The 27,477-nt window shown below is 41.9% G+C and overlaps 1 protein-coding gene across 1 annotated transcript; it reads left to right on the top strand.

The window, feature by feature from the left end:
• Nucleotides 1-398: 398 nt before the first annotated feature.
• Nucleotides 399-27,477, top strand: LOC121854952 (solute carrier family 22 member 5-like). The gene is made up of 12 exons (XM_042349766.1): nt 399-623; nt 2,788-3,739; nt 5,435-5,570; nt 7,533-7,719; nt 10,002-10,105; nt 10,579-10,733; nt 12,040-12,208; nt 12,737-12,884; nt 16,287-16,468; nt 20,065-20,234; nt 25,553-25,740; nt 26,577-27,477. The coding sequence occupies exons 2-12, from the start codon at nt 3,502-3,504 to the stop codon at nt 26,685-26,687; spliced, it is 1,788 nt and encodes a 595-aa protein (XP_042205700.1). The 5' UTR covers nt 399-623; nt 2,788-3,501; the 3' UTR covers nt 26,688-27,477.

The raw sequence follows: 27,477 nt of genomic DNA, 5'->3' as shown, positions 1-27,477 counted from the left end.
TATATATATATATATATATATATATATATATATATATATATATATATATATATATATATATATATATATGCAAGTAAATCACTGTAGGTTGATTCTAACTCACATCAGAGGTCTTCTGAGCAATATATATATATATATATATATATATATATATATATATATATATATATATATATATATATATATATATATATATATATATATATATATATATATATATATATATATATATATATATATATATATATATATATATATATATATATATATATATATATATATATATACTGTATTTATGGAATGCTGCTGTCCTCTGTTGGCTGGGTGGGTGTGGTGTTTCACTTCACATCCACCACACACATCACCTGACCACCACACAGCCTCCCTCGCCAACACTACACACACCAGTTGATAGTCTCGCTGAATTATTTGCGGGTTTACATGTTGGTTCTGGCAGTGGACGGTGTTTGTGTCGTGTAGTGCAGGGTGCCAGAGTACTCCCTCATTGTGTGGTGAACAGTGATTGGTACACAGCGTATGTGAAACACAAGTTGTTCCTTGTTGGTGGTGCACTTTATCTTTTGCCCGGTGTGCGGCTCACGGGATGAAAAGCAATTGGTTAGGTTAGTTTACTGATTGGTCCACATTGTGGTTCATGTTCTGTGATGTACGGTGTGGAACACGATGTGTAATGCATGATGTAGCGCAAGATGTTTAGTGCACGATACGTGGCACACAGTGTGTGCAACACGGTATGACACAATGTATGGTGTACTATGTGTGGTGCACAGTATGTGGTACACGACGTGTATCATACAATGTAGTGCACAAGGTGTAGTACAAGAATAGTCAGCCAAAAAAAAGGTGTCCAAAGGGATATAAGAAAAAGGCAGACGTACACCACATGATTTGATCAATTAGGTCTCCTCCCACACACTTACTCCACAGTCCATCATACTCACTCTCACACTCTGCCAGGTCTTTATTATAAGTCTTCTGGCTACAATAACCTCCTTCAGCTCCTCAACTATTGTGACAGCAGCACCCTCGGAGGTGGAACTAAAGTTCTTGAAATAGATTATCGTCGCTTGGGACTAAACCTAACCTAACCTAACCTAACCTACCTTGGGTGGAGTTGCTTGAAATCAGTCATGAAAATACATCTGTGCCACACGAGTTTTGAGGACCAGCACATTGTCGTGCACAGAGTATATCTACAGTGTACTGAACAATCTCCAGCGTTCCTCCCAGATGACCTCACGTCGTCACCGGTGATAATTGTTTTATGAGGGAGGTAGTCGACCAGGAGAATTTCTTTGATATCTCAGTAAACTAAAACCATGATCTGACCTGCAGAAAGTTAACGTCTGAACTTCAAAGGAATATATAATGTGTAGATTACTGTCTGTCGTTGTCATTGTCTGGTACACGGTGTGTGGTTAACAATATGTTGTATATGGTGTGTGGTACACATTATGTGTTACGTATTATGTGGTACCTTATGTGTGTGCTACATATTATGTGGCTCTTAGGATGTGATTCTTTAACGGTGATATAGGATGGGAGGATAGGTGTGTATGGTGTCCAGTGTATGGTGAAGAGTACGTGGTAACTTATATAGTGTGTTGTTCACAGTGAATGGTACAGAGTGTGTGGTACACTGTGCGTGTGGTTTAAATAGTGTGGTTTACAGTGTATTGTCCAGTTTGTTGTATAATTTCGTTAGATTTTTTTGAGATTTTCAAACCTATACATTTCTGGAAACTACATAGTATAATCAACCAAAAAAAACAATGTTTCCATTTTTCCTGAAAGTATGTATAGCGGCCATCTTGAATTTTCAAAAGTGACCACCTGCGAAGGCATTTTTCTCAGTATTAAATTTCAGCTTCTAGACCACCCAGGGTCTTCTTGCTTACGGTCACCATGCATATTCAGGGGCAAAGAATCCAATGGTACCAGGTATAATGGGCACAACCACTTCTGGGGCTATTATGCCTTTTGTCAAACAGTTTTTATGGTATTAATGTGAACAGTCACTCTAAAAGGTAACTTTACATTTTCGTATGAGACAATATGACACAACCGACGAAGGATTTTGACAACCTTACCGAGACAACAGGAGTCATAGTGTTCATTTTGAAATTCATTGGACCCATCCATAAAAACAATTTTTGGGGGTGACTGCTCAGCACATACAAACATGAACTGTGCCTGTAAACGCCTTCTGAGCGTTTAAGGGATAATCAGACTCTTCACGTTGAACTCGAACGCTATAATTCGGTCAAACCTGTTGAATACAATTCATTCTTAGTATTTCAAATAATAAATCATACATACGCAATCATACATAATTGTTTAATCCAATATATATTCACATTACAATCATAACTATGTAATTAGTCTAATCTTAACACTTATAATGAGTACTTAATTTGCCATATTTCCATGTTGTCACAGTAATAACCGATGCAATGGACACAGTCTACCTGTGTAAACTTAGTACAGGTCACATGCCCAGCCCTGGCTGGCCGACTTTGATGCGTCAGGTGTTTATACACAAACACGCTCCCCTTTCTACCACCCAAAACCCCAACCTCCTCTGTGTCTCTCCATCTCCACCAACTCAATACTCTATATACTGGCAGGCACGCCCAATAAACATGACATGACTTACAGCCTAACATAATATTTGCTTATGGGTCATCCTACTCATTACTGCTTGCGGTAACGGTGCCAATTCTGTGGTGGTGGTGGTGTTTATAGTGATTCCCTTTGTTTTTTTAGCAGGTTCTGAAAGTTCCAGTACGTGTACATCATGAGTGACATGCCCAAACATGGTCAAGGGGCTCATCAAACCCAGGAATCCACTATCTGTTAGGAACAGTTCAAGAGAGAGCCAGTTTGCTTGGTGGCAACTATGATCCATTGCAAAATCGACTACAAGACAGCATGAAATAAAACTTCCCATAGAGAAAGTTATATGGCACCGTACTTGTTGCTCCAGTGCAACTAAAAAGGACCAGATAAAGCGTGCCATAGACCGCAAAATCCATCATTATCAACGTGGACATAAGAGAGGAAGTACCGAAATAGATGAGTCTCAACCAGAGTCACCCATATACTTCCGCTGTTCACCAGGTCGTGCACAGTGACTCAGCTGACTTCCTTGTTGAATCACAGTCAGTAAGGTCGACAACTCATGTGCCACCTCTGGGAGTAGTGGTATAGCTCCAGCTTGAGTGACAGTGTCTCTCAGGCCTCAGTAATACAAAGTAAAGTTATCTACATGGGACGGGTTCGTCTTGGTGAGTCTGATGCACCAGCGCAGTGTCTTCTTGTTAAAAAAAAATAATCGACCGACTTTTGTGTTACACGTATTATATTACAGTTTCTGTCCAGAACAGGTGGTGCTTCATTAGATCAAATTTTGGAATCATTCTGAACTGGTCAACAGGAGAATTTTTAATCCACATCAAGAGTGTGAAGACTTAAGGCATCATGCAGAGATCACCTGTTGAGTCGGGAATCAGTGGGGATGATGTGGAGGAACACAAACTACAGAAGTTGCAGCAAGAAGACCACCACCAGCAGCAGCAGCAGCAGGTGGGCCAGAAAGACCAAGAGGAGGATCAGGTGAGCAAACAGCTGCTAGAGTTGACCAACTTCGAGGACCTTATGGAAGTGGTGGGGACGAGGGGTCGATGGAACTTCTTCATCTTCTTCCTGTGTAGCTTTGGTTAGTTGATTAAAGTCTTTTTATGTCCATACTACTGCGCAAGGTCCCGTTCACACTAGGCCCCATGACACGCGCCGTGACGCTTTTGCTACATATGCTCCATCACCCAATAAGTGAGGGCAGAAGACATGGAGGCATTTCTACATCATTCTTACTTTGTCAATAGTTATTGTATTTTGAAAACTTTGGCAACAAATAACTTTCATTTGCTTCATGCATATTACATAACTTACTTCATAAGCTCATTGCTTCAAACTAAGACAATTTTGTTCTACTTTTCTGTGTTCTTAATATTAATAACCGTAACACCATAGAAGACCTGAAATTATTGTTTTGTTATACACACTTATTTATGACTACAATAATTGTAGAAATACACACGAATGCCCATGACTACATTTTACGCTATACTGCAGAAGGTAGAGCCACTAACTTGCAACGAGGATACTCACCTTCAAGTCATCATCCTTCAGCACACGGTATATGGCATCACAGGCTTCAGGCATGATGAGGCTTAAGTTCTGTTTTTATATTCTAGTAGACTACTGCAGGCTTATGTAGGAACCTCCGGAGGCAAGTGTATCCTCCAGCCGAGCTCCTGGAGAGATGATTTCACGAAGGTGAGTACCCTCGTATTAAGTGACTACCTTCTGCAGTATAGCGTAGAATGCAGTCATGGGCATTCGTGTGTAATTTAGAAAATCACTTTCACTCTCCACAACTAACTCTGAAAAAAAAAATTATTGGAAGCTTCCTCTTCCATGTCGCCAGGAAAGCCACTGCTTACACCATACAGAATTTGTTTCCTTTTTTCTCATAATATCTTCTTTCTTCACAACACAAAGCCACCACCCTCCAGAGAACATTCTCTTGTACACAGGTGTCAACATCCATACTCTCTCTCTCTCTCTTTCTCTCTGGCGCTGACCAATGACAGGCGCACTGCCACGGTTATAGTGTGGACGCTCACCTCTCTGCATCACCACACAGGCTCTGAAACAGGGCATGTCATGAGGCCTAGTGTGAACGGGCTTAAGACGGGCAGAGATTCATCTGGTCGTAGTTCTCCAAAGACATTATTTTGTGGAGGGCAACGCCTGGTGATGTTTATTGCTTGTGCTAACCCTAATTTTCTATTTTTTATTGTATGTTTTAGTTACATCTTGAGAGTAAACAGTAAAAGTAATGTATTATACCATCATTGCCCCTTTCCTGTTGAGTCACTCGATGTACTGTACAGGAAGTTACCGTCCTCTTGGCGGTAACTTCACTAAACTAAGACTTTCACTTCTGAGCCCCCACAAGCATCGTCCCGAGTGCTCATTAATGGTGATGCTGGAATTAATGGCGATGGAGGAAGATTTTGTTTTATCAATTTCGTGTAGATTAAATTTCTATATATCCATATTACTCATTTCAAAGTGATGTTTGAACACATTCATCATACAAAAGAAATAAGTGCCGTTCACATAATATTTGGAACTTGCTGAAATTTGCCTCAACTGACATTTTAGGAAACATATTGCTTTTTATTGTCAAAGTTAACAGTCTGAAGTGTGTTAAGCTGTTAGTGTTCACCTCAGTAAGTGTGTAAGTAAACTGTGTTATAACAGTGTTAACAGCTTGTTATAACAAAAACATTCTTTGATGTTTTTTTTCTTCAATTTATTCATCTACTAATCCATCTCGACACAGCTGGGTTCGCTTCTTCGTTCACTATTCTGTCTTATCAATTCCTGGGAGCGACTCCTGACCACTGGTGTCACATACAGCCCCTGGTGGAGGCTAACTGGACCCAGCAACAGGTGCTCAGCCTCGCCATCCCCTACAGGTATATCATACACACCATAATAAGGATCTTGTATATCTCACAAGACAACAAATAAAGTAAACAATCTCTCTGTGGTTGAATGTTTCCCTTCGGCCAGTGAGAGACATTCTCTGCCTGTAACAGTGCTATAGAACTGGTGGTGGTGCCACAATTAGATTCAGTTTGTCTTGGCGTAATTTTGTAAGTTTAGGTCAAGAAAAAGGTAAAACCAAAATCTAACTCTACAGTGGTGAATGTATTTCATATATTTCATATACGTTTTATAATACCCGGTATATATATATATATATATATATATATATATATATATATATATATATATATATATATATATATATATATATATATATATATATATATATATATATATAACCGGTCGGAATTACTGGACTTTAATTTCTCACTTGACTTGGGGTTTATTAAAGATTATTAGATGGTAATTGCAGTGGAAGCGCCCCTGAGTGAGAAATCCCTACTCACGACTCCTCCAACTCACCCTCGACAACCCGCAATATTCAGAAATTTCAGTGTAATTTCAAACGCCGCACCATTGGAGAGACTGAGTTCAAGGTCGTCCGAGGGAAGACCGCGCTCTCGCACGTAGCGAGAGTTTGTGGAACTAGGCCTATGTGATACTAAATGTAATTTACCGAATTAATATGGAGGTGAATTATGAAACTAAATATCAGTTATTAAATTAAAAGTAATGATAGATCGTTTATCAGTCTGAATAATGTTACGGGTGTCCCAAGAAAGTTATTAGTTAGGCGGGAAATATGTCACGTAGGCCTAAGCTAACGCCTTGAGAGGACACGAGGCTGGCTAGTCCTCAGTCACGCGAAAGCATTCGGACCAACAAGACGTCCCTGTGTGTCCGTCCACAGAAATAGTCACGTGGCCTAGTCACCTGTGTTGCGCTATTGCAGTATAACAAGTAAGTCTCATTCGATCTCAGATAGGGGTTAGATAGGGCAGTGATAGAGTTATCAAGAGCTAACAGTGAGTTAAGTTCAGGGTTTCCGTCAGAACCTACTTGACTGCGAGAGTGATGACTGAGAGAGATTGACTGCCGTTTGAGACTGCCGTTGATGATTGAGGATTGGCGATTGTCGCCGTTGGACCAATCAGTGTAGGCCTGTCACTGTTTAGCAGGGTAGCAAAGGATCTCTTGAGTGAATCTAGCCGTCTGGGTGCCCAGCTGACGATGGGACGATCGTTGGGGTCATCAGCTCTCCTCTACCTCGGCTCACAATACCACATATCTCAAGCAGCTTATTGAAACCCTTTTGCTAATGGGAAGCTAAAGCTTCTCTCAACTGTACAAGGTGTGATTGGCTCACTCCCTTCCGCTTCATGGATGTACTGGGGGTAAAGTGAAGCCAGCTGAGTGATACAGGGTCGCACACTGGGGCCAAGAGTCAGTGGAGTTTAGAGGTACACTTTCCAAGGTGGAGAAAGGCTGATTTTGGCCTTAAATCAGACCTTGTACAGTTGAGAGAGAGAGAGAGAGAGAGAGAGAGAGAGAGAGAGAGAGAGAGAGAGAGAGATATTGTTACATTTAATACTTTAGAGGAACAATGTGTTCATAATGAACTGGTGAATCATCATACTGGAACACCCTGTATGTCAATAAGTAAATTAAGCAGGGTGAGATCAGCCTCGTGTCGACAAATTTACCCAGTCTTCCTTATGCCAAATATTTAAGTTACTTTAAGCAATTAAAGCTACAAGGCCAACCACCTGCAATCCGGATTATAAATAAGTTTTGGTAGGCGAAGTTTTAACAAAAAATCTCTTTTGCAACATTCTGAGTTTACAAGATAAAGCCGTAATATTTAGTGCCTATTTGGTTGCTGATACCATTTTGTCTTCCTGTACTTGTACCTATACAAACTGGCCCTGAGTGTATTCACTTCTTAAATTTTTTATATTGTTTATTTTATATACACAATTTACGCACAGTAACGAGACAGGGAGGTACTCAGGCTGCCAGATGTACGACTACAACTACACATTAGCGGCCACGCTCGGCTACGAGGCTTCCATCAACACCAGCTTCAAGGTCGTCTCCCGAGGGTCGTCTGAAGTCGTCGCCTGCTACGAGAGAGACTTTAACCTCACCCAGTACAGGTCAACTGTTGTTACTCAGGTCAGCTCCTACTGCGAGAATGACAGTCTGTGCTGTCTGTGATAACAATATGCAAACAATTAAGTTCGTCCGTCACATAACTAGAGGAGGGTAAGAACTACAGTGTTCATACCTTCATCATTACAAGCTCTAGAGCAGTGGCTCTTAACCTGGGGACGCGCCCCCCTAGGGGGGCGTCAGTAATTTCCAGGGGGGGCGCAAGCCCTAGGGAAAAAGTAGGAATTTCTCTTATTATAATTATAGTTTTTATTCTCTTAACAAGAGCGTGGGCTAATATTGAGAAGTTTACGAAAAAATGCAAAAGTATCGCCTTATAACTTTAGTTTTCTATAGGCTACTTTTTGACTTAGGGCTTACCATTTTCTGTACTTATTGACCCCCTCCCTATCCCTCGAAACCCATGGGGGGGGGGAGTTAACTCGTCCTGGACCTGTATACTGCTCGTTGGTGACTGGTGAGCCCTGTTCTCTCCCAGTCTTCTGCACACGTCCGTGGCAATAATTCCTCTTCTCTCACATTTATTCAGTTAAAGCTGTTGAGGTATGTGTCAGGCAACAGTGTAAAAGAGGAAATGCTGTTCTGTCACCCCATGGAAAGTTGTACAACAGCAGCAGCTATTTTTCATGATGTATCAAACCTCTTTCAGGAAAACCAACTTTCGTGGGATTCACTGGTAGGGGTGTGCACTGATGGAGTTCCAGCCATGCTCGGTCTGCAGTCTGGATTCATTACAATGGTGAAAGAAAATAATCCGTCTGTTGTAGGTATACACTGCATACTTCATCGTGAATCCTTAGTATCCAGAACTTTACCTGCTGAAATGAGGGATGTCCTGAACGTGGCTATCAAGATAGTCAACTTTATCAAAGCTGGAGCCTTAAACAGTCGTCTCTTCAAACTGCTGTGTAAGGATATGGAATCTGAACATGAAACCTTGCTTTTTCACACGAACGTACGATGGCTATCAAAGGGGAACATGCTTGGACGGCTTTATGAACTACGAGAAGAAGTAGCAATATTTCTTGATTCGAAGCAGAAGGCAGATCTCCATGACAAGTTCCAGTCTGAAGGCTTTCAGCTTTCTCTAGCTTACCTGGTGGACATCTTCGAAACGTTGAATGCTCTCAACCTTAAACTACAAGGGAAAAACATCAACATCATCATGCACCACGACACCATTCGAACCTTCATGGCCAAACTCGACCTTTGGAAGTGTCGAATTCAGCAGGGAAATACAGCCAGTTTTAGTAACTTGGATTCTGCTCTCATTCACGGTTACCTTGATTCTGAGTTAAAGAAACAAATAATCACTCATCTAACTGACTTGAAAACAGAATTCATCAGATACTTCCCAGAGATAGTTGAGAAGCGTGAAGCCTGGAAATTCATCAGGAACCCATTTCAATGTGAAGTAGCTGATGTTTCGGATGAAGTGCAAGAGGAGTTTCTTGAGTTGAAGTTCAACTCCACAGCTAAGGAAGACTTCAAAGAACTGGATCTTGAGACGTTCTGGGTCAAGTACCTTCCTGTTTACCCTCTGATCTCACATCAGGCTCTTCGGATTCTAACTATGTTCGAATCCACGTATCTTTGTGAAGCTGCATTTTCCACGCTCGTTGCTGTCAAGACCAAGTACAGAAACAGGCTGAGCGTTGAAGGGGATTTACGTTGTGCACTCTGGCATTCAACCTCGCATTCAAGATCTAGTAGCTAAGAAGCAGTGTCAAGTATCTCACTAATTTATACTCAATAAAAAGACTAAAAACACAATATTTTTCATATTTCTTTAAAATCTGGGAGGGAATTTTTTTCATAGATGCAAGGGGGGCGTGGAGGGAAGGACCAATTCCTAGAGGGGGCGTGGTAGTAAAAAGGTTAAAAACCACTTCTCTAGAGAGTCTAGAGGAAGAGGCGTTTTCTGAGTTCAAAGAGTCAAATTCAACATCAAAACTCTTAAAAAACTTCCTCCTAGTGTGAGTTGTTACATCGCTCAGGTGGTATGACTCACAAACATGAATTATTAGTTTGTATTACGACCTAAAATTGTATTAATACTATTTTTATTCATGGATTTCTGTTTTTGTCACATAAAGAGAAAAGGTACGAAACAAACTTATATTTTAGGACCTTCCTCCATTACGGTTTATCACAAGGTATTTATTTAATTACATTTGCATCTATATTTTTATAACTAATTGTTTTAGTTTGCAATTCATCAGTGTTCTTTCTTTTGTCATTATTTTCATAAAGCTCAGTAAACAGTAGCTTATTGTTGTGTACAGTGGGACTTGGTGTGTGAACGACGCTTCCTCTACTCTACCGTGACGGCGACCTCCCAACTGGGCTTCCTCCTTGGTGCCCTCGTGACTGGCTATCTCATGGACCAGTGAGTGTCTTTTTTTACCCTCTTATTTTATATATGTATATATATATATATATATATATATATATATATATATATATATATATATATATATATATATATATATATATATATATATATGTGTGTGTGTGTGTGTGTGTGTGTGTGTGTGTGTTTGTGTAATAGGCTAATAATTAACGGTTTATTGTAAAAGTTCAACGGCCCGGAGGTTGAAATTATACAAAGGACAAAAATGATTTGTTACATACATTAACATGAGGAGGAGGGGTGGGGGGACAAAATTTTCATTAGAGAAAGGAAAAGGAACATGAAGTGAGCATGCAAATTAATGTTTACATGAGTGGTCAAAAAATTCAACAAAATTGATGTCTGATGAATAGGTAACCCCTGGAGTCGCTCAAAACATTAACTTAACCTTATCTTCCAACTCACTCCGCTAGTTGTATCTCCAACTCTACCTCACACTTGACCGACAGGTACGGTCGTCGGCCCGTGTCGCTAGGGAGTTTGGTAACGACAATGGTTCTGGGTTTATTAGGGTGTTTCTCGCCCAACATCTATGCCTTCATTGCCCTAAGGCTGGTCGTCTCCATGGGTGATCTAGGTCTCTACTGCACCAACTTCATTATCAGTAAGTAAAGTTCTTCTTCTTCTTCTTCTTGTAAAAAGTAACGTTACACTAACGTCTATATACAGTAGAAAAGTCAGTTGGAAAAATATATATTTTGATTCAAATTTGCGATTAGAAAAGTTTAAACTCTTTACGATTTTGTTTCAAAATATCTTTCTAGAGACTGGTGCTGCTGACGAAAGATGGCGCTCACTCATTAACCTTAACCAGATCATTCCTATCACCGTTCTCCTCTGATCTCCTTAGGGATTAGTGGCCCTTTCAGATTTCAAGAACATATATCTCTGCAAAAATAATCACTGGTCTGCGTAATTTTTGAGGTCAAGGTTTTCTCAGCGGTTCTTATATGCTTTTTGCATGCTGAATTCAGAAATGTAACTCATTGTGCTCAATCACGTCAGGTTTTTATGCTATCTCTTAATCAGATTTACAAGAACATACACATAAAATACACAAATCTGCAAAAACGGCTTTCGCAAAGATTTTCGTCTGTGTTCTGCATCTGTAACGTCTCTCTTGAGGCACCAGCAGTAGTCCACGAGCACGTTCACATCCCAGCGGCCCTGGTACCTCTCTTCCATCACTTGACTATCCTGGTGAAAGCGCTCTCCTTCCTCCTTACTGACATCACCTCAGTTTTCCGGAAAGTAGTCTAAACGCGAGCTGAGAAAATGCATCTTTATGGACATGCGTGCACTAAGTGCATGGAAGCTCTGCAGGAGCTCCTCGACAACACGTTCGTACTCTGGACTGCGGTGGTTGCCCAGAAAGTTCGTTACAATGGACTTGAATGTGAGCCAGGCATTCCTCTCATTGTCCTCCATACTTTCATTGAGTTTAGGATCTTTCATAAGCTCCCTGATCTGAGGGCCATAAAAAATACCTGCTTTCAGTTTGGCCTCACGCGTGGAAATTTCAGATTCAGGAAAGCGCATGTCCATAAATATGCATTTTCTCAGCTCGCATTTAGACTTTTTTCCGGAAAACTGAGGTGATGTCAGTAAGGAGGAAGGAGAGCGCTTTCACCAGGATAGTCAAGTGATGGAAGAGAGGTACCAGGGCCGCTGGGATGTGAACGTGCTCGTGGACTACTGCTGGTGCCTCAAGAGAGACGTTACAGATGCAGAACACAGACGAAAATCTTTGCAAAAGCCGTTTATTCCGGAACACCAGGTGTCTCTAAAAATGCCGAACTGAGATAGGACGTGATTCTACAAATTTCATATGCTGAGTGAAGAAAAAAAATTCAAATGCAGCCCAGGTTATATTCAGTATTGAGTTTATTTGCCACTTTGATAATTTTCAGTGGTGGAGTTGTGTTCATCGTCAACTCGATCAACCTTCAGTGTGCTGTTCGCGGTTCCGTGGGCTGTGGGGTACATGATGCTCCCTGGCGTCGCCTACCTGGTGAGGGACTGGCAGTGGCTCAATACGGCCCTCTTCCTTCCTTATATAGTCAAGCTCCTTGATTTCTGGTGAGTGATTTTTATGCACAAAAGTCTCATTATTAGGTAAGCAATTTATGGTTCAGTGTCCAGGGAAAATCTTCGTCTGGGCAGCTTACATTAGTCCACCCAAGGCTTCTATAGACTTGAGTGTATCATTGCGTGGCGGAGCAAAATCGCTACTACGGGCAGACTACGGGAAAAACATTCGTCTCGAGTAAATTCCATAAACGTGTCATCAAGGGTTGTAGAGTAACATTACACCACACGTTACCAATGTACTCGTAATAGCGCTGCTTTTATGGTACGAACACCAGACACATAAACTCATAGACTACTGTATTTTGTTGGATTTACCTTACTGGCCTTCAGTACAGAGCTGTGTCTCATTTCTGTTCACCAAGTCGAAATATGCAAGCACAGTCAATTCATTCGCTACCTTTTATCCATAATTTCTCGTGTCATCTGTAAGTTTTACTGTAGAGATGTTAACAGACATGCCGACGGGATCATTCTTTATGGAAAATACATAATCTCACTGTAATGTTTCTCCCTCAGGCTGCTGCCAGAGTCACCCCGTTGGCTAATAATTCACAACCGCGATCTCGAAGCTGTAGAGGTCCTCACTCAGGCTGCTAAGGTCAACAAGAAAACTTTACCTCCTAGACACGCTCTCATGGATGCCATCAGCAGCATCAGGGACCAGGTGACCAGGATATAGACCTAGATGAAGTAAACACATTCAGAAATAGCAATCAGTTTACAAACTTAATTAGAAGTACCAGTATAATAATTTCCACGGTATGAAAGTACAGGGTATTATAAAAGTGGTGCTTTAACTTATATATCTCAAATCTACCGGGCATATTGATATAATTTTAAAGTACAGGTACATTAAACTATGGAACTATAATAATAAATGAGCGTGTGTGTGTGTGTGTGTATGTGTGTGTGTGTGTGTGTGACCTTGGTAGGTATAAGGCTACGGGAGTAAACCCCGAACAAAAAATCTGCGGTGGAGCCCCGCATCAGGCAGACATGCTTACAGAGCTCCAAAAAGACCCCAACGGCGGTATAGGCGGAAGAGTACCATGGGAACCCAACGCTACACCGGCGGACGAAGGCAATGCATGATGGACAGCCTACTAAGGGAAAACCCAACAAACTGGACTATCGGCAGTCCATTGTAATTCTCCTTCTCCCCAGTCGTTGCAACTAATTGCACCACTGGATCAGGAAAAGGGAGAGCCAAGATGCGTGGTTGCAGCCTGCGCCCCTGCCTCACCACATAAATCAACTCAAGTGCAACCATCATGCATCTCATCATAAATCTCAACATCATCAAAACCCCTATACCCCAAAAGTTGTATGGGGATGGGCTAGTGGCGACGGGGACAGACAGAGGTGACTGCCGGGAGTCTCGAGTCACAACTCTGCATATGGGCGGCACAGATAACATGATCGTTTATGCACTGGGATCTAGGCAGCACTGCAATCCGGTCTTTTCAACATAAAACGACTCCAGGCAGGAATAAAGATGTCGGCAGGTTCCACTACTGAACTTCAGTTTGAAGATGAACTTACCCTTGTCGCTCACATTGAATGTGACCTAGAGGAGACCCTGAACACTTACGCAGATGCGTATGCACACTTCGACCTTTAGCTGAATGTACGTAAGACTCAGACTCTCTTTCAGCCTACCTCATGTTCAGACACACCTCCACCATCCATCCAGCTTAACGTTTACTACCCTCTCTAATGTTGGCCACTTTTGGTATCTCGACTCCCACCTGTCCACCATCGATGACATCGATGAAGAGATTCAACATCGGATCCGATGTGTATCTCAAGCCTTTGGCAGACTCCGAAGCCGTGTCTTCAGCTGTAGGGAGCTGAAATTATCTCCAAAGTTACACGTATATTGTGAAGTGGTCCTCCCCACCCTGCTCTACGGCTTGAGACATGGGTCACATACAGGAGGCACCTCAAGGCACTTGAAAACTTTCACCAACGTAGTCTACGTTCCATCCTCTGAGTTCGCTGGAAAGCCAGTATTCTTGCTGACAACAATTGTAGGAGCATCGAGGTTACAATTATCCATGAACAACAACGCTGGACTGGCAGGTTACCCGCATGGGCGACAGTAGACTGCCAAAGCAGCTACTCTACAGTCACCTAACGAATAGTAAGCATAACGCGGGAGGGCAACTGAACAGGTATAAGGATAGTTTTAAGACAAACCTGAAAAAGTTCCAAATCTACCCCCTCACCTGGGAGACGATTACTCCACACCGTAACGCTTGAAGGAGCACCACACGAGAAGGTCTCAATACTTTCGAGTTAGCCCCACTGATAGGTAGTAGGTATTAGGCAACTACCAAACAGGGAGATACCACCGCCTGAGAAGATATTGGGAGCATAATGTGTTGTCTATAGTAAACCCTGCTGCCACATGGCATCACGAAAATTGTGACCCCCCGGTTGCTGATCTGACTTTTTGCCTCATTTACACACAACTGCAGGGTCTCAATTGTTTCTCTTACTATTGACAACACAACATACATATATTGTTTCTCATTTTTTATTTTTTTTTCATTTTTTATTTTTTTATGGTTCTTTATTATTATTATTATTATTATTATTATTATTATTATTATTATTATTATTATTATTATTATTATTATTATTATTATTATTATTATTATTAATATTATTATTATCATTATTATTAATATTATTATTATTATTATTATCATTACTATTATTATTATTATTATTATTTGTATTATTATTATTACATTTTCGCCCCCCAGGCCCCGATGTGGGTGAGTGACCTGTGCCTGGGTGGGCTAATCCCCGTAAAATAAATAAATAAATAAATAAATAAATAAATAAAAAAAAATACCGAGGCAGACAAGCGTCAACGCCAGAAAGACACTGCCGCCGCCCCCGCACTAGTTGTAGCCCCCCACAAATGCAACACCTGAGAACGACCCTGCCGGTCCTCTCAGAACTTACCAATGTAGGTGACATCCTTAATAACTCATACCCTGACCAATAACCTGTTGCCATATTATTTCGTTTGAAAATCTACTTTACTTTATCCTTCTCACCACTTGTCGGCTTTTTAGCCGCTTGGACGGTTTGTCATATCTCTGTATGTACTGTTGGCAAGTACTGGGCATGTACTGACTCCAGAATATGTCTGTACTTATGCCAGTGCTGATCAAGTCTGGTAATAATTGCATTCACACTCGGTGCCGCCACAACGCTTTCTGTCAGATTGTTCCAAGAGTTCACAACTTTCACTCCCAAAAAGTTGTCCTCGACAATTTTCTGAACTTGTGGCTTCTTCAACATTAGGCTGTGGGCCCTAGTGGGGCAGGCATCCGTCAGTTCATGGTTGTTATTATAATGTTATTACTGCTCTTCAATAACTAAGGTATTTAAGCAGATAACAAGGTTACTAATACACTATTCCACCACAATTAAAATCTTAGAGAAATAGAATTCTTCAGTCCCAGGTATATGCACTTGACTGGGTACTATAATGTCCTCGGAGGTGTTTATTGTTCTTACAATGTTCTTATGAAAAATTGTTTTGGGATTTATTAATTAATTTATATTACTACTTCACAAAATGCATTCCACCTCGAAACACTAGAAGCGGCTATATTATTCTGAAGATTCAAAGATGTAAACAAAGCAGACGACAGCTGGTCACAGTGGCCCCACCACACACTAGAGGGAGCAACTAAAACTCTTACCAGGTATCGCTATTAAGCTAAATTGGCATTGCACTATTCTGAGGAAGTTATACTTCCTTGCTTTAAGCCAGGGGTCACCAAACTACGGCCCGCGACGTCAGTTCATCAGGCCCGCCGACGGTACTTGAATTTGCTTGATAAAACGTATGGAACACCAGACGTTGTGATACAATTTAAATTTAAATATTATGCGGCCCGCGCTCGTCATTCTTTCAGTTATCCGGCCCACTGTGAAAAAAGTTTGGTGACCCCTGTTTAAGCGGAGAGAAAGTGGGATACACAATCACATGTGCTTCTTCAGCTGATATACAATTTTGTCTCATTTTACCACCCACTTCCAGATGTGTCACAAAGAGGAAAGTGAGGCGATGATGACCATTACCATGAAGGTGCTGACGACGGTGAAGAAGTTGTTCTTCACCCTGACGGAGGAGCTGAGGAGGAGGATGCTCATCCTGGTTGTATGTTGGCTCGTCGTGTCCATGGTGTACTATGGGTTGGCTCTCAGCGCTACCAATTTGAGGTGAGGAGGACCTGGTTTACGTCTAGAAGTCTTCGTTTTAGTCCGTTTTTTTATGTATTTTTGTTAATTTGGGGCGGGGAGGGGGGGGTGGGGGATTTGCTAAACTATACATTTTAGCAATCGTTGTGATGTAGAAGTTAGGAAAACAAATCTTAACATTTATATTTTTCAAGCTCTATTGCGCCTATCTTGGAATTTCAAAATTGCGACTATTAAAACAGTTTTCCCCCTACCTTTGTTTCTAAACCATGTAGATGGCTACTTTTGGTGGTAAAACATACATTTTAAGCAATCAGGAATCCACTGAAATTAAGAAAATCAATTGGGGGTATTGCAAACTAAGATAGCTAGATTTTTAACTCTGCGAGCCATAAAAGTGAGTTGAACAGTTTGATCCACTTCTAAAACTTTGGATCTTGGAAATGTTATTACTCCAATACCTTTTGTTGAATAATAACTTCGCATGTTTCTTCTACTTTTTAACCAATTTGGGATTTTTTTAAACAACATGGGAACGGCTATTTGCTGGGGCGTCACGGTTCTATCATTTTATCACACAACTGCCAATAACGCAAATAAATATAATTAAATTGTGTCTCTACTTGTGATCAGCAACTTGGAACCTCTTTCAAACATTCTACATGTAACTTTATCGTGAACAATGGTCCACTTTATGACTGGCATCGTAATTTTTATCTCAGTCATCATTTTCACGGTCACTGCCGTCCGAAAACGGGTTTTCATAACGTGAGCCTTCATCATTCTCACACTGTGTAGCGCACATGGAGAGGTCGTGCACTGTAGGTTCTTTGCACTGCAGGAATATCTTTGCGAGGAACAATTTTCCCTTGCACTGGCATCTCACTATCTTGATAATGGCCATGGGTGCAGGGAGAACATTGGTGGTAGTCAGCCTCAGCTGGCCACCGTTGTCCTTATAGTAGCCATTCTGCAATGGATCCACTGGAATTTGCTGCAGAGTGTCTGCCTGGCTCCAAACTCGAGCCAATTCATGTACCCTCAGAATGTGCTGCTTAAGGGTGCCCTCTGTAGGTGTAGCTTATCACTCTCCGCCATGTACTTGCAGAAAATGTGCCATCGCAACTCTGGAATGTTTCTTATTTGAATTCCTTTTGGGCAATAGGCTGCACACACAACCCTAGCCAAGTTTGTCTGCTGCTCTTCGTTACTTTAGAGTCATCAGAAATCATCCGCAAGGCTTCAGTGATGTCATTCTCAGCTTCACTGAAGATCTTGAACCATGTAGCCTTGCCCACTCTTGCAAACCTTCCAGTCTTTTCAGCACCAGGGAAGGCATGGAATGCAAATAAGGCTTTCGCCTGTTCTGTACCTAGAACACCCCAAAGAGGTTGGATGTGCAGAACATTCTTTGCCATTGAGATGTTGATGCGTGCTCTTTGGCAACAAATCGTAGCTGGCTATGGTAAAGACCAGGACATCTGTGTCAAGCGAGGAAAATGTTAGATGTACAGTCAACAACAAAAAATTCTGTACCTTTATGGTGTTATACAATATGACACACCGGACCAATAATTCTGAACAACACTCATTTACGCGGGTGATTCCTGTTAATTTCTCTGTATTATCTATATGTGATATAAAAAAATACATCATACTGGTTATACAATGCATCACACAACCAGCAATACCAACCTTACCAAATTAACACGGCCTCAGTCAGTGATCGTTGCCCATCAGACCTAGGGGTGCAGAACGTTTTTTTTTGCTGACTGTACATCTCCTGAGTTTCACCTTGTTGTAGGTACTGCAAGACGTATCATCACGGTGTCAGCGCCTTCATGGTTGTTTTCAAGGCTCCCGACATCGTTGTTGCTCTTGGTTCAAGCGGATGCTGAAGTGATGACCAGCTAGGAGGAACTTCCACTGCAGTCCAGAGTCTTTTCTGCCAAATATTCTATCAATCATCTTTGGTCTTGTCATGCGATAAGAATCTGCTCATCGCTATGTGCTTGTTGCTTGTCTCATCCCTGACTTGGTATTAGACTGGATCCTTTCGCTGGCGTCTCTTCTGTCTGGTTGTAGTCTTCTAGGAATCAGACTTGTATGTGTCAAACGCGAGAATAACCTCATTAAAGCTCTGCTTGAGATTCATCAGTCTTTCATAGAAAACCTGGCTGAGATCTCTCACTGCAACCAATGTCATTGGTTTCTTAGATAGCTTCAGGAGAAGTACCATTCCATCTACGACCGCAATTTTCTTGCTGTGATGGTTATCGTCCACTTAAATGGATTCCTCATCAGTCATTGACTACCCTCCCTCAGATACTAACTTCTCAATGACATGAACGAGCTTGGCCTTCTCGCTACATGTCAGCACTGATCCTTTGGGAGCATAGAGTAACCTTGGCGTCAAGGAAAACTCGTAGTTTCCAATAGCTTCCTCCTGCTCCAAGACTCGGTTTGACATGGCCAGGACCATAAGTCTAACGTACAAATCTTTTGTTTCCTTCATGTCAATGGTCTGGTCACGAATCTTGACTGCATGTCTCTTGTTGCCAGATGTGAACATACTATTGTTTTGTCTCTTCACTGGTGCCCAGAGGCTGGCATTCCCATTGATTCTCTCAGTAACATATTCTTCATACAATTTCTGCCCTGTGTCATCCACGTTAAGGATCTGTGGCACATACTCATCTGAGATATATGCATGGGCGACCACTAAGACTTTGAAAAAAAAATAAAGCTTTTTTTAAGTTCAGTACACCCTAACCTTTTGAAAAATATATAGGTTACCGAATCACCAAAAAATAAGAACGAAGCTTCCAGTCAGTACATTGTAAATTAGACTATTTATATTGATGGTATTTTTGTGGGTGGCGACTTAAATGGCCTCCATTTATAATATACCCTATAGCCTTCAAAGACCACAACCTAGATCTCCAGGTGTAATGGTCCCAAACCTTATGAGTCCTATACATATTGAACCCCTGTCTTAGTGGTTAAGGTGGGGCCTGTCTGGATTGGGATCAATTTGACCTGCAGCCATTTTATGAATCAAATTAGATTATGACATTGAGTCAGAGATAGTAATTAACATTAGTGATGATGCCTGATTTACTATCATAAAAATGTTATTATTTACTTTATGAAGCTATATTATTTCGGTTCATAAAGCCGTAGAAGTCAAATATATTATTGTAGTATAAAGAGGCTTAAGTTACCTTCACCATTATTATTTAATTTTATAAGAATACACTTCTTGAATGTATCAATCTGCTTAACTAACTTTATGAAGCTACTTTTAAAGGTCCGTCAGTTAACTCTACAAAACTACATCAACTGGAACTTTCCAAACCCCACACCAATTATCTCTTTCTAAAGCTGCTCAAATTAATAGCTTCCTTTTATGCCTGCACAGCACAAACTAATACCTATATATCCCCAGTTTATGCACATAACGAAGCTACATAAGTTAAGACATGCCCTCTTTGTAATTATTAAGACATGCCCTCTTTGTACTAAAGTTCAGGGGGGATTCTGTATCTCTGCAAAACTGCATCAATTAATCTTATAAAATTACAAAAGTTAGCTTGCCGTTTTCTGGGTATTCTCAGCGCGGACCCGTACCTGTATATTTTCCTGGGCGGGGTTACGGAGATCCCGTCCTACCTGATAATGTGGCTGTGCTTCCTATACCTGGGTCGTAGAAGCACCCTGGCCGCCCTCTACCTCCTGTGTGCTGTGTGTCTCAGTATCAACGTACTTCTCGTGGTTTCCACTTATCGTAAGTCACTTTTTCTCTCGTTCCTACTTTTAAGATAGACTCATGCACATAACAATAAGTCCTCTGAAGAACAATGTCAGACAAAGGACTCTCAGTCGTTGAATTGAATTGAATTGAAACAGTTTATTTAGCCAGAAAAACACTGATACAGAGTGGATAATAATAACAATATTAACATGGCTGAGCCAGTTGAGAACCTGAGTAATATGTAACATTTAGTATCATCTGGAATAGTTCAATAGCATGGTGGTAATAAGAACATCTCATAATGTTACCACGGTTATCACTCAATATTTATTTATCTTATTTATTTATTATTTTGTTTAATTATATTTTATATATTTATATTATAAGTATACACATAAATTACAATGGAATTGAAAAACTTAAGTATAATGGGGAAGCAGTACAACCTGGGTTGTACAGTATTAAGGTTGAACAAGTGGACAGAGCTGTCAGGATTATGTCTAGTTGGTAAATATGTTTATGCAATGGTAATTTCTTATCTATTTACAGGATAATTTCCGATAAAACGGTTTTGATGGTACAATTAAAGCAGGTACTGTAAATATAGTAGGTATTACATGAAATATTAATACTTAGACACTAAATTTTTTTTATGAGATGATTTAAAGGAAGGGAGCGTAGTAGTTTGTCTGCTTACTTAGTGAACCATGGAAAAAAGTTTGAAGACATATTTTCAGCTGACTGTGTGTGTGTGTGTGTGTGTGTGTGTGTGTGTGTGTTCTTGTCTGTGTGTGTGTGTGTGTTCTTGTCTGTGTGTGTGTGTGTGTGTGTGTGTGTGTGTGTGTGTGTGTTCTTGTCTGTGTGTGTGTGTGTGCACAGGGTGGTGTAATGCGTCCAGTGTGGCAGCATTATGTTAGTATTAAAGTGCAAGCACTGCTTGCTTCCTCTCGCTTTCAGCTACCGCTGCTGGCTAGCCCTCGTGGTGAACAAGGAAGCAACCTTGCGTAAGTAACTGGGTGCCTCGTGGGCCAAAGCTAGACCAGCAGGGGATCTCAGAGTAGCAGTGGGCCCTAGAGGTATGGTGCAGAGGCCCACTGGCAGTTGGACACGTCCTAGCGCCTACCAACCATTTACCCGCTGCCTTGCGGAATAACCTTAGTAAGTATAAGGCTACGGGAGGAAACCCCAAACGAAAATCTGGCAGATATGCTTACAGAGCTCCAACAAGTCCTCAATGGTTGTATAGGCGGAATATGTGACCACCATGGGAACCCAACGACTACACCTGCGGATGAACGCAATGCAAGATGGACAGGCTACTCAGGCTAAACCCAACAAACTGGGCTATTGGCAGTCCATTGCAACTCTCTCGCTCTCCCCAGTCGTTGCAACTACTTGCATCACTGGATAGGGAAAAGGGAGAACCAAGATGTGGGGCTTACAGCCTGTGCTTCTACCTCACCACACCCTTAACACACGCACAGCCACCATCTAGCTCATCGTACTTCACATCATCATCAAAATCCCTATACCCCAAAAAGTCCTACATGGGCGGCATATATAAGATAATCGTTTATGCACTGGGGAAATAGGCAGCAGTGCAATCAGGTACTGTCTGTGCGAAGAGCCACTCTGCTCACCCCACTTGGGGAGAGGGCTAGAAAGGGTGCCATAAACATAGGCTGCCTAAAAAACCAACCTGACTGGGCAATCCCACCCAGTAAGGTCATCCTTTTGCAGTTGAAAACTTAATCATAACCACAGATCAGAGCAAACACAAACAATACCACTTCTTTTGGTCGCTGCATGGAATGTCAGGACCCTTCTGGATACTGGCACAAATGAGTGTCCTGAAAGAAGAGCCGCCCTTGTGGTAAAAGAGTTGGCTAGATATAACATTGACAAGCAGCCATTAGTGAGTCTCAGCTCCCAGACGAGGGTCGACTCACAGAACAGGGGTCTGGCTATACCTTCTTCTGGAAGGGTAAGCCTGGTACCATTCGCTAATCCATCCTGCATAGGCTAACTGAAATGCCTGTTGGGACCAACGAGCGCCCCATGACGCTCCGATTCCCACTGAATTACTCACGTCATGCCTTCTTCAGCAGTACAAACGCCCCAACACTGGATGCAGATGATGATATCAAGGAGGCAATTATGCCTACCTTGACAGAATGCTAATTCCTGACATATGGTAAGGAGCCATAGGGAGAAACAGAGTAGGCAAGTGTAATCCCAACGGCTACTCCTCCTCAGCAAGTGCGCTGAACACAACCTCACTACCACCAACACCTTCTTTAGGTAGGTCGACAAGTTCAAGGATTCTTGGCAACACCCACCATCCAAACATTGGCATCTCATTGACTACATTATTGTCAGAAAAAGAGATCTCCGAGATGTCCGCATCACCCGAGTCATGCGTGACTGAGACCATTGTGACACAGATCATCAGCTCTTCAGAGCCAAACTCTCCCTTCACGTCTCCCCAAAACGGCGAAGGCCACGAACCTCCAGAAGAGTCTTTAACACCGAACGACTGGAGCATCAAGTGGTAGCACAAGCTTTCAGAGAGCAGCTGAACGAGGGACTAATAACCAACCCGACAACAAACAACCCAAATCCTAGTGTCGAATGGGGTCCCATCAAAGCTGTCATCACAAAAACCTGCAACGAGACACTCAGCCAGATCAAAAGAAAACACCAGGATTGGTTTGATGAAAACGACCCGGAAATTGAAGTACTCATCAGTAGTAAACGTGCTGCTCACACTGAATGGCAGAACTTCCATAAGTTTGGAAAAAAGCTGATACTTTACACGAAAAGAAAGCGGCGGTCCAGCGCAAACCTTGCAAACTGGTGAAAGATTGGTGGAAAAATATAGCGTGTGAAATGCAAAAAATTGCTATGAATTATTATAATTTTATTTTTAATTTGTTTTTTTATTATACTTTTTTTAATATGAATTATTATTATTACATTTTCGCCCCCCAGGCCCTGATGTGGGTCACTGACCTGTGCCCGGGTGGGCTAATCCCAATAAAAAAAACCTCACTAATTAAAGACGAAAGAGGCATACGTCAGAGCTGGAAAGAGCATTACCATTCGCCGCTCAACCCAAATACCGATGTTTATGTCCTGACTACCCAGCAGGACCCTCACCACCCAGAAGTTACCCAATTCAGTTATCCTCCACCCCTGGATGAAGTAGCTACTGCTATTAAGCAGATGAAAAATAACTAAGTCACAGGGCCTTATGGAATTCCAGTCGAGGTGTATATATAGCAGGAGGACCTCTGCTTACCAGCTGTCTCCTCTCTCTCCTGGAGAACATATGAGAGAAAGAGGAAATCCCAAAATATCTTAAAGACGTTAATATTTATTTGAACAAGAGAGGCCGGTCAGACTGTGGCAACTATAGCGGGATCTCATTGCTGTTCGTAGCTGGCAAGATTTTCGCCCAAGCCCTCTTACACAGACTAATTCCTGAGGCGAAAAATTCCTTTCAGAATCCCAATGTGGCTTTAGACCATCACGTGGCACCACTGACTTGATCTATGTTGTCCACTAGATACAGGAAAGATGCAGAGAACAGCGTCGTGACTTGTGCATGGCCTTCATTGACTTTACTAAGGCCTTCGACTCGGTCAACAGGGAAGCCCTTTGGCGGACCCTCAGTCGTTTTGGCTGTCCACCAAAATTCATTGCCATTGTGAGGCAACTCCAGGATAGCATGAACGGCAATCGCCTACACAGTGGTACCTAGTCTGAGTTCTTCTCCACCTAAACGGGTTCAAAACAAAGCTGCTTACTGGCACCAACTCACTTTTCCATTGTCTTGGCTGCCTTCCTTATTCGTGCCAGTGCCAATTTAGCTGACGGGGTGGACATCCAGTACCAGATAAAGGGATTTCTTAATATAACACGACTCCAGACAGGAACGAAGGTGTCGGCAGCTTTCATCACTGAACTTTAGTATGCAGACGACCTAACCCTCTTTGCTCACACTTAATGCCAACCACCAAAAGATCCAGAAGACCGATGCAGATGCGTATGCACACTTCGGCCTTGAGGTAAATGCATGTAAAATTCAGATTTTCTTTCAGCCTGCCCCTGGTTCAACCACACCTCCACCATCCAACCACCTTAACAGTACTACTCTCTCTAATGTTACCCACTTCCAGTACCTTGGCTCACACCTGTCCACCACCGCAGACATCATTGAAGACAGTCAACATCGGATCAGATGTGCATCTCAAGCCCTTGGCAGACTCCGTACCCGTATCTTGAGCCGTAAAGAGCTGGAATTATATACAAAGTTGCAAGTATATAGAGTAGTGGTCCTTCCCACCCTGCTGTATGGCAGCGAGACATGGGTCACTTACAGGAGGCACCTCAAGACACTTGAAAACTTTCACCAACGTAGTCCTACGTTCCATTCTCCGAGTTCGTTGGGAAGAGAAGAGCACAAATGCCAGTATTCTTGCCGACACCAACTGTAGGAGCAGCGAGGCTACCATTATCCATGAACAACTACGTTGGACTGGCCATGTTACCCGCATGGACGACAGTAGACTGCCAAAGCAGCTATTTTACAGTCACCTAACGAATGGTAAACGTAACGCTGGCGGACAACGGAAACGGAATAAGGATATTCTTAAGATAAACCTGAATAAGTGCCAAATAGACCTCCTCACCTGGGAGACGATCCCTCCACACCGTACCTCTTGGAGGAATTCCACACAAAAAGGTGTCAATACTTTCGAGTTAGCCCGACTGCATACCGAGGCAGACAAGTATCAGAGCCGGAAAGACGATGTCGCCACCCCTCTCGCACTAGCTGTAGCCCTCCACACGTGCAACATCTCTGGACGGTGCTGCTGATCCCATATCGGCCTCTTGAGTCACCTCACAACTCATACCATTGTATCGTCACTGGATGATCGTCATACTTGATTCCGAGTGACAGCTAAGTAGTGAGTAACAGTAGTAGTAGTGTGTGTGTGTGTGTGTGTGTGTGCTTTGTTTCACGCTTATTCGAAATAATCACCCGATCATGTTTTTGCCTGCCAGACAAGGGCAACTTCTTGTTTATATTTTTATAAGTTGAAAGAAATTAGAACAAATATTATAGAATTTGCTCAACTTCATATGAACATTTATATCATGTCTCAGTCATTCCAATGTGCTCTCTCGTCTTGAAAAGAAAAAGTGATTTATCCTCTCCATCATGCTCTCAACCCAGGCTCTCATCTCAATCATCTCAAATCATGGAATCTATAATCAACTGATAACTACTTAAAGCCCGTATGACCAGTAGGTAACTAATCCGCTTCACTGTTATATTCCCTCAGAAACGCCAGTAGGTGCCAAGATCTTCCTGTCTCTCCTAGGGAAGATAGGTATCGCTGCAGCCTTCCATCTGTTGTATATTTATACGGCTGAGCTCTTCCCTACTGAGTGTCGCTCCGTCGCCCTCGGCGAGTGTAACTTCATCGGGCGAATCGGTAGTATCACTTCGCCTTACATCAATGATATTATGGTGAGCTTGCATTTGAGCTTTATGTGTGTGTGTGAATATTTTTCACTCTTATCTATCCTTTAACGTTAACATCACCTCAGTAGGCTCTTCACATAGTCTAATGCCCGTTGTCCACCTTTAGAGCATATTAGAGTCTGCGGGTAGCCCGTATTAAATAATGAGAAAGTTCCGAATCGACTGCCACTGCCCTTGGCACGGGTCTGGGCGTCGCCGCGGTGGAGTCAAGGCGAGAATTATAGTCTGAGCATCAGTATTAGTGGTGGATGTATGTTGGAGCATAAGTGATCATACGTGAGTACAGACATAGTTTCACTGACTCTAAACACTCTAGCTTGTTGTTTAAGTGTATGAAATATTATTGTATTTATTTTGCCACTGAGTTGCTGTCTTAATACGCGTATCAGAATCACGTTTCTCTTCTCTAGGTGTGTGCCACCTTGTTGTTAAGTCATCTTGTCGACTGTATGTTCCTTCTTCATGGAATATATCTGTGACTAATTCTATCTCTGGTAGGCCACGCCTGTTATTTCCCTATAAATAACAAATAGTATTGGGACATTTGGGGACTATTGTGCGTTTTGTGTGTATTTGTCAAGGGTACAAGCACCATTGTCACAAGAATAAAGTTGTCTGGTGTTCATCGGCTTTCATTTCGCCCAACAGAAAAAATCCCCTGCTACACCCCTGTCCGTCAACGAACCTTGACATGTTATTCCAGTTTATACATTCGCACCTTCCCGAGTTTGTACATCTCAGTCATGTTTTCATTATTACCCACACGTTAAGGCAGAGGGTTTTTCTCCAAATATAATTCTTGTTTCTCTCTCTCTCTTCAGGGGGAGTTTTCGTCTTGGTCTCCGGCAGCGTTGTTCGCTGGGACTTCCCTTGTGGGTGCCGTCCTCTGTCTCTTCCTTCCGGAGACAAGAGGTCGAGTCCTGCAAGAGTAAAAGCCGCCTGGAAATCCGACACATTGCCAGAACCTCCCAATACTCCTTCGCCGCCACATAGTGCAAATATAGCGACAAAATTATAACGTAACATTCTTTATAAGTCGAGTTCTCCCTGAATCAAACTTTGATAAGGACCAACACACTGGTCTAGGATAACAACGGTCGACGGCCCCTGTGACGTGAAGTCTAACATATTATTGTAACATGTTATGATGAAGTTTAATTGAGTTTAAGGCTCATGTTTTAAAAAGAACTAGTACAGTTATTTATATGCATTGATTGCGGAATGATAGGAATTTCTAATGATGTCACCTTTATTGATGAACCCTATGGTGGCTCGATAGGTCAATATAGGATCGATAGGTTTATCCACAGATGTTGCATGTGTGGAAGCCTGTATTAGCCTCTGTCACATTTATATTATATAAATACGAGCTAATGACATATATTCATTAAATACATTCTATCACCCAGACTATTGAGGATACAGCTTCATAAGCATTTGTTCTTTCACACCTTCTCTGGTGTACAGCTCATAAAAATACAGACTCAACCCTCAGTATGTGGGTAGGCTGTTTAGTTAATGGCCGTGTTTAAGTGTGGTTACTCTCCAACCACCAATCACCAGACTCAAGAGAGTTCAGCCCAGTTCTCACCAGTTCACAGCTTGACACGATGCCCTAACGTCGTGTCGTGAGACCAGCTCTCTCGGCTGTACCTCTCTCTAAATATATCAGCTAATTACAAGCTAATAGCTAATGCTCATTAGTCTGTCAATACCAAATAA

The sequence above is a fragment of the Homarus americanus genome, unplaced genomic scaffold (assembly GCF_018991925.1).
Source record: "Homarus americanus isolate GMGI-L3 unplaced genomic scaffold, GMGI_Hamer_2.0 scaffold23110, whole genome shotgun sequence".
NCBI lineage: Eukaryota > Metazoa > Arthropoda > Malacostraca > Decapoda > Nephropidae > Homarus > Homarus americanus.
The sequence above is the reverse complement of the archived record's forward strand: the minus strand, read 5'-3'. Positions and strand labels throughout refer to the sequence as shown.

Bases quoted from the DNA above. Each gene is read 5' to 3' on its own strand.
- LOC121854952 (XM_042349766.1), top strand. From the start codon at position 3,502: ATGCAGAGATCACCTGTTGAGTCGGGAATCAGTGGGGATGATGTGGAG. The intron at 3,740-5,434 runs GTTAGTTGATTA...ATCTCGACACAG, and splicing joins CTTCTTCCTGTGTAGCTTTG to CTGGGTTCGCTTCTTCGTTC. The intron at 5,571-7,532 runs GTATATCATACA...ATTTACGCACAG, and splicing joins AGCCTCGCCATCCCCTACAG to TAACGAGACAGGGAGGTACT.